This window comes from Orcinus orca, chromosome 13 (genome assembly GCF_937001465.1).
Source record: "Orcinus orca chromosome 13, mOrcOrc1.1, whole genome shotgun sequence".
NCBI lineage: Eukaryota > Metazoa > Chordata > Mammalia > Artiodactyla > Delphinidae > Orcinus > Orcinus orca.
In genome coordinates this window covers 56746216-56760771 of record NC_064571.1, presented here as the reverse complement: position 1 = coordinate 56760771, position 14556 = coordinate 56746216, and the positions used below count along the sequence as shown (strand labels likewise).

Below are 14556 nucleotides of genomic sequence, written 5' to 3'. Positions count from 1 at the left end.
TCTGTGTGAGAGGTGGGGTGTGTGTGGCAGAGGGAGGAATACATCTGGCGGGAAACTGACCAGGTGTCTGCTCTCTTCTTCTTCATCTTGCCCCGCTATATGACTGTTTCCACTTAGTCCCACAATGCCACCTGCCTCCTGCCCTGCTCTCTAACCTCTAGTCTCAATTTTGCTACATTTTGCTCCTGCTTCCCCTCTTCCGCCTTCCTGCTAAGCTCCCTCACTATTCCAGAGTCTCTGTGGGTCCTGGTGCAGAGCATGGAGGCTCCTGCAGTGTCTCCCGGTTACCCCAGGGCCGCGGCCCACAGCCCCGGGCTGGCTCTCTGGCCCTGCAGTCTGAGACTCAGACCCGAGTGGTATGAGTGAGGAAGGACCAAATAGTAAGGGAGAGCTACCAGCTCTTATCCCACAAGCCCCATACGGTGAGTCGCTCACTTTGTCCGAATCAAAGAACACCACGGCCCCTTGGGCCAGCTCTAGCAGGGAGGGTCAGTCTGCCTGTTACGGAGCTTTGCTGTTTAAGGGGCTCTCTAATCTCCTTGGGGAACTCGGGACTGACAGACTATTACTGACTGTTAGGTGGCCTACTGTGGTGGAAGATCAGCCCATCAATGCCCATTGAGCACCTACTGTGTACCTAACAGAAGACAGTCTCTAAGCTCACAGGATAGTTGGGAAGATAAACTAAATAAAGTATATGAAGGAGAAAATAATAAAAGAGTAGAAAATCAAGGGCTATTTATAACCAAATGCTGCAGGGGTTCAGGAAAACGAGAGAGCCTGGAGGGTAAGGCCATTGTAGAGAAGGTGGGATTTAATGTGTCACCACTAAACATTTATATCTGGCAGAATGAGCAGAAGTTTTATGATTTTTTTGTGTGTGGGGGTGTGGTGGGAGGGAGGGATCGGAACTCCCTGGAGCCAGTACTCCAAGGAAAAGAACCACCCATCGCTCACACATGTGAGGACATGTGCGCTCGCTTCTCTCTCCCCTGCTGTATCTGTCTCTCTTTCTTTCTTAAAAGTCTTTTACATTCTCTTCATTAGAAAGTTTCAACCTTTTATGTCAATTATAGCTAAATAAAAAAGTTTCTACCAAGAAGTCATCCTTCTTGAACCTAAACACTGACAGTGATTTGAGGTCTGGGCCCCCCTTGAAATTCCTTGTTAAATGGCTTCTCTTTCTTATCCTGCAACAACTAAAGCGACTGTTGGGTATCAGAAACTTTCTTTGAATCTCATAAACGGAAACCGGGGAAAGGGAGGAGGCCTCCTGAATCAGGCGGCAAACGCTGGATGAAGCTGGAAGAGGAGGGAGGGAGGGAGATCCCGAGCTGGAGAGGGTGCGGTGCCGGAGGAAGGGGCTTCAGAAGGCTAACAGCTCCCACCCATCTCCTGCCCAGAGAGCCCCCAGCTCTGCAAGGTGAGCACCAGGGTTCCGCCCGAGGGCCTCCAGATTGAGCCATCTCTGCGGGACCCCTCAGGTCAGAGCCTTCCATCCTCTTACTCTGGAGTCCTCAAGTCTGACACTAGCCTATCGAGTTAGACCCAAGAGAGACCCTGTAACAGAGACAAAGGGTTCTACATAAAAGAGAGGCTATGCAGATGCCAACTGTTACATATAGGATGGATAAACAACAAGGTCCTACTGTACAGCACAGGGAACGATATTCAGTATCCTGTGATAAACCATAATGGAAAAGAATATATGTATTATAACTCGATAATCATTTTGCTGTGCAGCAGTAATTAATACAACATTATAAATCAACTATACTTCAATTACAATTAAAAAAAAAAAGGCTAGAGAATAACCCCGAATTGCTGAATTCTGGCCACCTTCTAGACCTTTGGGTGGGTTGCTTTTTTTAAAGGTGCTTTTTAATTCTCTCCTCCTCCTAAACAGGCTGTTAAAATTCATACCTTCACAGGGGCCTCTCCTGTTGCTTCCACCCAGAACTCTGTCTGCCTCACTTGAGAATCACACAAAGCTAGTGATTTAAATTTAAATAGTGTCCAGGCTGGTTTCTTCCCTCACACGGAAGCCCTTGTTCAAAAGAGTTCTGATGTGAAATCCTGATATATGGGTCTATAAGACAGATGTGAGTGAGCTGCTCAGGCAGAAGTGGGAGAGCCCAGGGAAGTGGCAGCGGCCGAGCTACAGCCTTGAGTGTCTCCTGCTCTTGAAACGAGAGCTCTTTCCAGAGCATTTCAAGGCTTGAAGTCAAGTCAGAGCAGGGGCAGGAGAGAGGTGGAGCCCCACCTGGAGTCCTGCCCATACACGGTCTCTTCCTGGCTGTGAACTTCAATGCCCTCCTCTTGAGCCCCAGATGTGCCATTTCTTCTGTCCCTCTTGGCATGCTGTGACTGGCATAGAGGGGAGGGGAGGGGCAGGGAGGGTCCCGCTGCTGGGGCTTCCTCCCATCTAAAGCTGAAGGGGCCTCAGGGGTGCTCAGAGGGCTGTTAATAGCCCATGAGTTCCACCCTCCAGGTGACCATGTTGGGTGGCGCACATGCAGGAGGACAGCAGAAGAGCTCGGCAGGCAAGAAGGTGAACAACAAATCCATCCTCACAAGGGTTATCTAAACACTGAGTTATTTCCCCTGGACCTTCCAGAATCATTAACTAATTCACACCACAAATCTCCACCTAAAGCCAGCCGTGTGCACAGCGACTGGTTTCATGCTTGCCTCTTCCATGGTTTCTAGCCAGAGCTACCAGCACCAGCAGCTGCCCTGTGACGGCTTGCCGGGGGCTCCCAGGGGCACTGCGCCGTGTGCTGGAGAGGGCAGGACAGAGCCGGACAGCGCACTCTGTTCCTCCAGCAGATAAAGGTCCCCCTTTGCCCTCTCAGTTTCCACTGCCGATCTCTCCAAGGCCTAAGGAATACTCTGTCCCAGATCACCGTGACTTGTGGTCTCTAAGTGCCTTTCCCAATTCCAGGAAGTTTCACTTCCTGGAACGCGATAGCTCAACTGCTTTGTCAGTGCCAGAGGCGTGTCGAGGTGTTTCCCCTAGATACCTCCCAGGTTTGAAACCTTGAGGTCATCTCTGCTTTCCCTTCTCTCCCACCGCCCACAAGCACAGCCCCCAAATCCTCTTGAGTCTACCCCATGCTCTCTCCGCCCATCACCACTGATGGTGGCTCATGAGGACTCTCGCTACCAGTTCCCAGCTGATCTCCTGACTCACCCCCAACCCCGATCCATCTCACGCACGGCTGCCAGAAAGAGCCCCTCACACCCACGTTCCTGGCAACACTACTCCTCTGTCTGAAAGCTCTCCAGCTTCCCTTCACCTATAAGAGGAGGTCCTTGGCTTGGCATTCAAAGCCCTCCCAAGTGTGGCCACTCCCGCCTTTCTAGCTTTGCCTCCTGCTCCGCCCCCCAGCCTCAGCCTATGTTCTGGCCACACAAGTCCACTTGCTGCTCCCCAATCAGCTCCCAAGTTGTCCCCAACTCCAGGTTTGGCTCCGGCTTTTCCTTCCGTGTTGAACTGCTCTCATCTGTGTGCCACTTATCCCTTCCTTTGGGCCAGCGCCACTCTCAGGAACCTCCCTAGACCCCGCAATCAAAATGCACCTCCATCTTCTCCACGTCCCCAGCAGGCTGTCAGTATGAGCACAAAGCTCTTTCTTCCCCATCTAGCCCTCATTTACAGGATGAGGTCTCAGAGGCAAGGAGTCCTCATGATTTCTTTCTTTCTTAGGAGGAGAAGTAATTAGTCTTCTCAAAGAAGACATTAAATATTAACATAATTTAATATTATTATTTTACTGTGGCACTTTTTAAACCACTGATTTGAGGACAAAATTAATGAAATGACACATATTTTCAAGGTATTCAAGACTCAGTAGTAATAATGGACTTTGGAACACCAAAGAGCAAACCATTAGCAGGGTATGCTACAAAAGCCCTGTGCGCTGAAGGAATGTGGAAAGTTACCATCAGCTGCTTGGTATCCTTGAGAGATGTCAAAACAAGACAATAGCGTTCTAATGAATCAGCTGGCTAAACTTCTGACTAAAGTGAAAAATCAGGTGGTGATACTCAATCGTCAGTTACTTTTCAGTCTAAAGCAGAAAGATGTGCATTTTTTGCTTAAGAAAATCACGCTGCATTACAGAGATTCTGTTTAAGCACTGCTATCAGGCAGAACAGAGAACACGCGGGGACACGCTGAATGAGTATCCCCACACAGCGACGCCATGCTGCTGAGATCTCTGAATGGGAGGTACCTGGCTTGGGTTTGATTTTTCGGATGCAAAAATTCACTCAAAATGAGTTAAAAAAAAAAAAGGTGGGGGGCAGGCAGAAAGGAGTCACACTGGGGGGGTGGAATAGTTGATAAACCAGCCAGATGGTCTACCAATATATACTGTGTTAGTCTTTTCTAGTTGTAGACTTGGGTTTTTTAAAAAACATTTTATTTTCAAATAATTTTAAACATATGGAAAAGATGCAAGTACAGCAACTACCTATCTGTGTTTACTATTTATACGCACAGTTTTATTTTTTTCTGAACCATTTGAGAGTAAGTTGCAGGCGTTGTGCCCTTTTCCACCTTAATATTTCAGTTGTGTATTTCCTAAGAATAAAAATATTCTCTTACAAAACCATAGTATGGTTATCAAATTCATGAAATTTAATATTGATTTTAATCTATAGACAATATTTCAATATTGTCAGCTATTCTAATAATTTCCTGTATGGCTTTTCACCCCTCCAGTACAGGATCTGGTCCAGGGTAACATACTATGTTTAGCTGTTACAGAATTCTTGTCTTTTCACACCTCAGATTCTCTTTTATGGACCAAGATAGGGAATACAAAGATAGACAAGTAGGCTTTTACATTACTTACTCCCTCAGAGGCTTTCACACATGGAATTTCACACGCAAAGGGCACTCCAAATATAATTACTGATTTCTATTTCTTGAGAAAAAAATTCAAACCAGAAGGAGGGAGAACATGGTAATATAGTTTTACTATAAATGAACTGGGAAAAATTCTGAAAGAAATAAAAGTAGCAGGGCAAAAGCCCTCAAGACTAGGAGGGAAGAAGTCCACTTATGAATTCCACCATGAAGTGATCTTTCCCATCTTTGGTGAGAGGGTCCTATAGAAGTCTAGTGAGTGTTATGTTCCACCAAATGCTTACTGAGCACTTGCTCGGTGCTCCGTGTGTCCTTCTAAGGAAAATGCACAATTGGAAACAGGAATGAATCATTAATGGCAGAATTTTAGGTATGTGGACAGGGATGGGGAGAAGGCTGCTAGTACAGCCCTCGCAGCACCGATCTGAATGTTTTCCCACTGAGAGGCCAAGCTGATCCTGGCTAATGTGCCCTGGAGTAGTATCACTGGGAGATTATTAAGACACCAGCTCCTTGCATACATGGAGAGGAAAGTGCCCAGACCATTACAATGGAGGACTCAGGTATGGGGATGTTCACACATTCTAAGAGGAGCTTCCAGGGACCACAACCCTACCCACGGGAATGAGGGGCCCGAATCAGTTACCAACACTGTATGGCTATTTCCCCTCCCATTCTGCTGTCCATTAAGGTAAACGTCTTTGCTCAGCCTGTGACTACCTGTCTCAAAATGAGACATCTCTCATCTCTTTGGGATGGCTGACCCAGAGATCTTTCCTGACACCTAGCCCCAAGTGCATGGAATCCAAGTCCACCAGAGTGGTCACCCTCCCAGACGGCCATTTGCCCAGAGGTGTGACCTTGCTTCTACTCCACCTAGCCCCATCCCTTCCACCCAGCAGCTCGTTTTCCACCTGCAGTCTGGAGTTTCCTTTTGCTTCCACAGCATTTGCCATTGCATACAGATAACTAGGGCCCAGGGCCCTAACAGCTCATATTATGAACTGAGTGGCTATGAGCTCAGAACTACCCACCTAGGCTGCTCCTCTTTCCACTCCCCTCCTGCCCCCTGGGTTAACGTCACCACCCAATGAGGAGCCAAGGCACAAAGAGGAGCAACTTGACTGACACTCATCTGTTTCTTTTACGTGTAGAAATGCACAGAGGAGCAAAATGATGGATCTAGATCTCTGGATTATGTAACCACACAGAAAATCCAGACTTGGCCTTATTTAAAAAGGATGTCAATGTAACTAACAAAAGGCACTGTTTACTCCATTTCTACCTCTGAAAGCAATTTTTCTCTATGATGTCCTAGAGCAGGGGTCAGCAAACTGTGGTTAGCAAATCAAATCTGGGAAGCCACCTGTTTTTATAAATAAAGCTTTATCGGAACACAGTCAGGTACACTTGTTTTCCTATTGTTTATGGCTACTTTCCCACTAAAATGGCAGAGTTGAGACAGAGACTGAATGGCCAACAGAGCCTAAAATATTCACTCTCTGGCCCTTTATAGAAAGTGTGCCAACCCCTGGCCAAGAGCAATCAGGCATCGAAGAAAGATAAGAATGAGGTACCTGTTGACTGGCAAGTGTTTTCCTGTGACATGGCAGTCATCACGGTTTCTGTGGCTGCATCTCGGATTACTTGCTCCTCACTCTGCAGGAGGGTGAGGACACGTTTCCAGAGAGCAAGCGTATCTTGCAGTCCTAAGGCGGCCAAAAAGAAATCAAATTACCTAGGATGCAACTTACAAGCAGGTACAAATACTGCTTCACATCTAGTATTGAATGAGCAACAGTTACTTCTTTTTTGTGGGTACTGCAAGGAAGGGAGACTTGAGAGTCAGATAAATGCCAGAAGAGAGAGGACCCTAAGGGGACAGGTCTGAAAGTGTCCTTTTGAATAGGAAACACTTCTGGAGGCAACCAGCCCCAGGCAAGGCCCCCTAGAAGGTATGGCCTTGGCTGACTAAGGCCCAGCTGTCAACGGGCCTTAGTCAATGACTCATGCTTCTCAGAATGAAACTTTATGCATCAAGAGTGCTTTGGGGAAACTAGCCCAGTGTTAATTTGAGTGACTGTTTCAGCTTATAAATTCTGAAAGCAAAGTTTCAATCAAGATTATGCTTTGGGGGGCAAGAATTGAAAAAAGCAAAGAACCATGATAAAGGCACCAGCCTGTGCCACGTCTACGCAGGGCCCACGACCTGACTCCCATTGCCCCTGGGCAGGGACCCTATCAAGTCCCTGTGCATTGTGCTGCTGGGGACCAGAGACCAGGAACAGACAGTGTCTGCCCCTGTGCAACCGAAAGGGACATCAAGTGGAGAACACAAGGTAAGGAGAAGGCAGGGCTGGAAACACGTGGCTGTGACTCACCACAGGGAAAGGTCCCAGGAGACTGGTGTAATGGGAGGTGTACTGTGTGAGGGGAGAGGGGGCAGGGCCTCAAAGGAGGGACACATACTGTCCAGGTGGGGTGGGTTGCCACGGAAGACCACCACTCATCATCCCTTGATGTTCAGTGGGGAACCAACCCTGCCCTGAGAGCTCTCCTTAGCTCACCCTCTCCCTCATCTGTCCACAGAGAGCCCAATATCAGAGCCTCCAATGCTCTAGTCATACTGAGAGCAGCAATGGCTCCCTCTGGGGTTTGTGCTCTCCTGTCTGTTATAAATCTGGTTTTAAATTTTACTCAGTCTTTCAGAATCTATCCATTCTAATTGTTCTCTAGGGTTTCAAATTTCCCTTTCTTAACATTTTCTTATACCGCTAAGGTCCTCATCAATCTTCCCTCTTTAGTCCATTTCAATTTTTCTTTCTCCTTAAATGACTTCGGTCTGCCCTTGACTTGTCCCCATGCACTTTATGTCCTTTGCCTCTCAGTTCTGTGCCTGTCTTTCATGTTCTTGCAGGCCGCCAGCCACTGCCGACCTCCTTCCTCATTGCCTGTGATGCCCTAAGCAGCTCCAGCAATTCATGATGAACCAATGGCTTTTGCCCAGGACTCAGTTTCACTCAGAAATTCTACATTATTCCACACACATTTTCCTGCTATGAACCAGGGTCAGAGCAGCCAAAGTCACCCAGAAGATGTGCTGCAAAATGATATTACCTTCCCTGAGAAGTGTCACCAAAGTTTATAAACCTTTGCTCTTATTCCTCTGGGTCCAATGATTAAAGCAAAATTGTAGCAGGTCCCCTTTCAGTCCCCCTTTGGGTATAGAAAAGATGCCTAAAAGTCACTTAGAACAGGGGTCCCCACCCCCGGGTCTGGGGCCTGTTAGGAATCGGGCTGCACAGCAGGAAGGGAGCAAGCGAAGCTGCATCAGCCGCTCCCCATCCCCGCCTCACCGCTCGCATGACCGCCTGAACCCTCTCCCCACCCCGTCCCCGTCCGTGGAAAAACTGTCTTCCACGGAACCAGTCCCTGGTGCCAAAAAGGCTGGGGACTGCTGACTTAGAAGAAAGATGTATGAAGATACCAAAGACAACTCTTTCTCTGAGAGATCCAGAGACGTGAGACACTTGATTGGTTTGAACTCCGATAACACTTAGAATTTGAATCCCACCATCTGAAAAAGCAGTTCTTTTCTTTATTCTGTAAATCTTTTCTCCACAACTACACTGAAAGCTCCCCGGATGCAGGGACCATGATTTATTCTCCAGGGCTGGGCATGGAAGAGGAGAACAAAAACAGAATTCCCATAATGGATGGAAGAGAATCTCAGCATGGTTAATATGGGGGTAAGAGGGCAGGAGAGGGCAGGGCCAGGACTCAGACATGGCTTTGGGTCCTGAGTTTTCCTTTCAGTAAACCCTATGCTTAAAACAAAACATTACAATTAAAAAAATTTTTTTTAAGTTAAAACAAAAACCCCTATGGTTTTTCAATTCCTTTGGGTTTCCTAAAGCTCGGTTTTCTCAACCACCATTGATATGATGCTCTTTCCTAATTATTACTCTTGAAGGACAGGGGGTGGCAGTGAGGAAAGAGACATGAAGGTAGAGAATATGGTTGGAGCTGTACATCTATTTGATTTCAAAATATCTCTACCTTTACTTCCCAAAGATGCCTTAAACTTCTTTTATTTTATTTTTTGGCCATGCTGCGCGGCATGCAGGACCTTCCCCAACCAGGGATTGAACCTGTGCCCCCTGCAGTGCAAGCTCAGAGTCTTAACCACTGGACCACCAGGGAAGTCCAAAGATGCCTTAAACTTAAAACTACTTTCAGTGAAAGGAACCAGCAGTCTTCCTAGTCACTTAAGCCAGAAGCCTGGAAGTCATCCTTGAATGTTCCCTTTATATTAACCTCAACACCAAGTCCTGTTGATTCTACTTCCTAAATGCCTTAGAGCCTGGCCTTTCTTCTTCCTCAAGGCCACACTTCACTCTGTCCCATTTATTTCTCACCAAGGTCACTGCAATAGGCTTCCTGGAAGAGGTGATGGTTAGGCTGAGTCTTGAAAGACCAACAGGAGTCAGTCGAGCAGCAGTTTGTTTAGAGAACTGTTCTCCGCTGATGACGCATGGGGAGTGGTGGCCAGTGAGGAGGGAGAAGCAGGCAGGGCACAGAAGAGGAAGGGCCTTCTGAGCCAGGCTAAAGAGCATTTAGGTTTTATCCTGAAGGCAATGGGCACCCACTCAAAGGCTTTAAGCAGTGGAGGAAAATGCTCAGATCTGTATTTCAGAAAGACCCCAGAGGCTTTTGGAAGCATAAGGAGAATGGCTTGGGGGACAAGACAGAAAGAAAAGAGGCCAATTAAGAGGCTGTTGGTGGGGCTTCCCTGGTGGCGCAGTGGTTAAGAATCTGCCTGCCAATGCAAGGGACATGGGTTCGAGCCCTGGTCCGGGGAGATCTCACATGCCGCAGAGCAACTAAGCCCGTGTGCCACAACTACTGAGCCTGTGCTCTAGAGCCCGAAAGCCACAACTACTGAAGCCGCGTGCCACAACTACTGAACCCCGCGCGCCTAGAGCCCGTGCTCTGAACAAGAGAAGCCACCCAATGAGAAGCCCGCGCACCGCAACTAGAGAAAAGCCCGCGTGCAGCAACAAAGACCCAAGGCAGCCAAAAATAAAAATAAATAAATAAATTTATATTAAAAAAAAAGAGGCTGTTGGTGAAAAGTGATTAGAGTAAGAGAGTGAGAGGGTGGGAAGATCTTTGAAAGATGTAAAGGTATGGTGTACGCTGTCATCTTTCATCTTCCCTTCTTTTTTTAACCTAGAGCATCTATTCACGCTTTTAGTGCATTTGGTACGATGGACACCTCCCCGCCCCCCTACCCAACAGCGGCTCAGCGCACTTACCAAGAATGGGATGGGGGTTGGTGAGGAAAAATGGTGCAGTGCTGGTGAGAACTTCAGCAGCGGCCAGCCTGGACTCGGTGGGAAGATGATCTTCACAAGAAGAGAGGACCAACTGAACCCACTGCTTCAGGTTGGGGGCCACCAAGTCCCTGGTCTAAAAGTACAAAGTATACATACAGCAGTTCAGAAGATGCGACATGGGCAGACATGGAATTAGGGATGAGCTACATATGCGTTTCCCAGGCTCCCTTGCATCGGGGAGTAACGTGATTAAGTTCTGACTAATGGGATGTCATTAAAAGTGGTATCTGTGCAATTTCAGCTAATATGTAAGGAAATATGTGTGACCTTCACTTCTTGGGTTTCTCTGTCCTGCTAGTTGAACAAGGACAAGATGATGGGAGCTGGAGCAACTATCTGGGACCAGAAGATGGAAGCCACTTATTAAGGACAGCGGAACAACAAGGTAGAAGGGCCGGGGAGCCCAATAATGTCATATCACTATCTGCTTTGGACTGCTTCTCTCTGGTTTAAGCCATTGTATTTTTGAGTTTCTGTTACATTTAAAGCAGCATCCTAACTAACATTATTGTTTAAACAAAGCCCTATTGTTGTTTCTTTATAGTAACAGCTTTATTGAGATACAATTCACATACCATATAATTTACCCATTTAAATACATAATTCAATGATTTTTAGTATATTCACAGATATGTGTGTACAACCCTCACCACAGTCAATTTTAGAACATTTTCATCACCAAAAAGAGAAGCCCTGTATACTTTTTTATTTTATTTTTTTGGCGGTACGCGGGCCTCTCACTGTTGTGGCCTCTCCCACTGCAGAGCACAGGCGCACAGGCTCCGGACGCGCAGGCTCAGCGGCCATGGCTTATGGGCCCATCCACTCCGCGGCATGTGGGATTTTCCCCGACTGGGGCACGAACCTGTGTCCCCTGCATCAGCAGGCGGACTCTCAACCACTGCACCACCAGGGAAGCCCCAGCCCTGTATATTTTAGTTATCATCCCCATCCTGTCAGCTCCCCCTCGCCCAGCCCTAAACCATTAATCTACTTTCTGTCTTTATGGATTTGTCCGTTCTGCACATTTCATATAAACTGAATCATACAGATGGCCAACAGGCACATGAAAAGATGCTCAAAACCACTAATTATTAGAGAAATGTAAATCAAAACTACAGTGAGGTATCATTTCATACCAGTAAGAATGGCCATCATTAAAAAGTCTACAAATAATAAATGCTGGAGCAGGTGTGGAGAAAAGGGAACCCTCCCCTACACTGTTGGTGGGAATTTAAATTAGTGCAGCCACTATGGAGAACACTTTGGAGGTTCCTTAAAGAACTAAAACTAGAACTACCATATGATCCTGCAATCCCACTCCTGGGCATATATCCGGAGAAAACTCTAATTGGAAAAGACACATGCTACACCAATGTGCACAGTGGCACTATTTACAATAGCCAAGACATGGAAGCAACCTAAGTATCCATCGACTTTATCCATGGATAAAGAAGACGTGACATATATACACAATGGACTATTACTCAGCCATAAAAAAGAATGAAATAATGCCATTTGCAGCAACATGGATGGACCTAGAGATTATCATACTAAGTGAAGTAAGTTAGATAAAGACAAATATCATATGATATCTCTTATATGTGGAATCTAAAAAAATAGTATAAATGAACTTATCTACAAAGTAGAAATAGACTCACAGACATAGAAAACAAACTTACAGTAACCAAAGGGGATGGTGGATGGGCAAGGGGAGAGATAAATTAGGAGTCTGGGATTAACATATACACACTACTGTATATAAAATAGATAAACAACAAGGACTTACTGTATAGCACAGGGAACTATATTCAGTATCTTGTAGTAACTTATAATGGAAAAGAATCTGAAAAAGTATATATATATATAAAAAACTGAATCAAAATTAACTATACTTTAATAAAAAATGGTTAAAAATTGAATCATACAATATGTGGTCTTTTGGGACTGGTTCTTTCACTCAGCATGTTTTCAGGGCTCATCCATGCTGTAGGATGTATGTATCAGTACTTCATTACTTTTTATGGCTGAAAAATATTCCATTATATAGATATACCATATTTTATTTACCCATTCATCAATCAGTTGATGGACATTTGGGTTGTTTCCATCTTTTAAACTCTGGTTCTTTTCTTTTTCTAGAAAGGGGATTATTGTCGCAAATAAATTTTACTTCCCCTATCAGCTAAGCCTCTTGAAATGTTCAAAATGAGATTACTGGCTCCTCTGATCATCTATGAGCATCTACGGAACTGAACTGATCAGTGTCTTAGATCATGAGGAAGCTGCTGACTTGTTAACTTTTCTCTCCCTGAAAAATTTCCAATATTCTTCAAATATCGCTTCATTCAAGTACCAAGCAGTGCCTCGGAGATGCACATGACAACTGGTTAAATATGGCTTTAGATGAGAACGCTGTCTTTTGACAGACTTGTTAGGCTGCCCTGTGACTACTTTCTCAGAACTTGTTCCCCACCCCCCACCCCCCGCCCCAGGCTGTAGTTTTTTTAAGCAAATCCTCTCCCTTCCTACAAACTCTCCTCCTATCCTCCCCAAGACACACACATGACTTTATTTTTAGCTTTTTGCATCTCCTAGTGACCACCTGGCTCTGGCCCCTTGGCCTGCCTCCGAATGACAGACCCAGAGAAACTGTGTATCTGCTTAGTACTCACCCTCTGGTCTTCTCTCTGTCCAGCCCCAGGCTCTCTGAATTTAACAATCTCCTATGTGACGTCTTCCTCAGCTCTGCCAACACTCCCTCCGGCCTCTGCTTTCCCTCAGCCTCCTTCCTACTAGAGTATCATTTAATATCATGATCTAATGCTCCTTTTCTCTCGTTAGACTGCCCTCCAGTCTTCATCCTTGTACCCCCAGTACCTCTCTCAGGGCTGCTGGAGCATAGGAATAGGAATCCACAATGTTATGGTGCCACGATCACAATGTGGTGATGTGAAACCAAGATCTTCAGGTAATTTTACTGTGGTATTGACTGCCTTCTGTTTATAATAATTCTCTGATGGTGGCATCTTTCTCATATGCCCCTAAGTATGCAAGTATTTGTCCTAAGGCATCGTTCCAGGAAGCTGTTTTTTTTTTTTTTTTATATTGAAGTATGGTTGATTTACTTCAACTATACTTACAGTGGTTTCAGGTGTACAGCAAAGTGATTCAGTTATATATATATTTTTTCAGATTATTTTCCATTATAGGTTTTTACAAGATACTGAATATAGTTCCTTGTGCTATATAGTAAATCCTTGTTGCTTATCTATTTTATATGTAGTAGTTTGTATCTGTTAATCCCATACTCCTAATTTATCCCTTTCCCACCCTCCTTTTCCCCTTTGGTAGCCATAAGTTTGTTTTCTATGTCTGTGAGTCTGTTTCTGTTTTGTATATAGATTCATTTGTATTATTTTTTAGATTCTACATATAAGGGATATCATATGATATTTGTCTTTCTCTGTCTGACTTAACTTCACTTAGCATGATATTCTCTAGGTTCATCCATGTTGCTGCAAATGGCATTATTTCATTCTTTTTTATGGCTGAGTAATATTCCATTGCATGTGTATATCCCATCTCCTTAAGCCAACTGTCTGTTGATAGGCACTTGGGTTGTTTTCATGTCTTGGCTATTGTAAATAGTGTTGCTATGAACACTGGGGTGCATGTATCTTTTCAAATCAGAGTTTTCATCTTTTCTGGATATATGCCCAGGAGTGGGATTTCTGGATCATATGGTAGCTCTATTTTCAGTTTTTTAAGGAACCTCCATACTGTTTTCCACAGTGGCTACACTAATTTACATTCCCACCAACAGCGTAGAAGGGTTCCCTTTTCTTCCCCAGGAAGCTGTTTTGATTACTTTAGGTCCACCCCACCCCCAAAGACATGTTCTAAGACAGGTGGGACACATCTGGGCCTCCACGCAAAGCCAGCTGGACCACGTTTGGGGGGGATATTTAAGCCTTAGCGATATATTTTCATACATAGTTGACTAGGATGCAATCCTAGTGACTTGCAATCCTTGGAACTGACTTGCTCATTCCCTCATTAGATGAAGAGTCTAGCGAGAAAAACAGGAAAAAACAAGGAGTTTGGACATAAATGCACGTATGTCCTGGAGGAAGGAGGTTGTGTTACCCTCATGGACTCAAATCAAATGTGCCCAGAACAAGAGAAAAGAAATGCCAAACATGGTGCTCAGAAAATTCTCCCCAAGTTATACCTAAAGTGAAAAACCAACACGAATGATATTTTTGTAGAAGCTACACA

At 45.4% G+C, this 14556-nt stretch overlaps 1 protein-coding gene across 3 annotated transcripts in view; it reads right to left on the bottom strand.

Moving 5' to 3' along the window:
- THADA (THADA armadillo repeat containing) overlaps positions 1–14556 on the bottom strand; it is a 314026-nt gene that overhangs the window by 39947 nt on the left and 259523 nt on the right. For all 3 annotated transcript variants that reach the window (XM_033419175.2, XM_033419174.2, XM_033419176.2), the window contains 2 exons: positions 10195–10348; positions 6454–6585 (listed from right to left, as the gene is read on the bottom strand). In XM_033419175.2, the coding sequence (XP_033275066.2) occupies positions 6454–6585; positions 10195–10348 (286 nt within the window). The remainder of the gene's footprint in view (positions 1–6453; positions 6586–10194; positions 10349–14556) is intronic.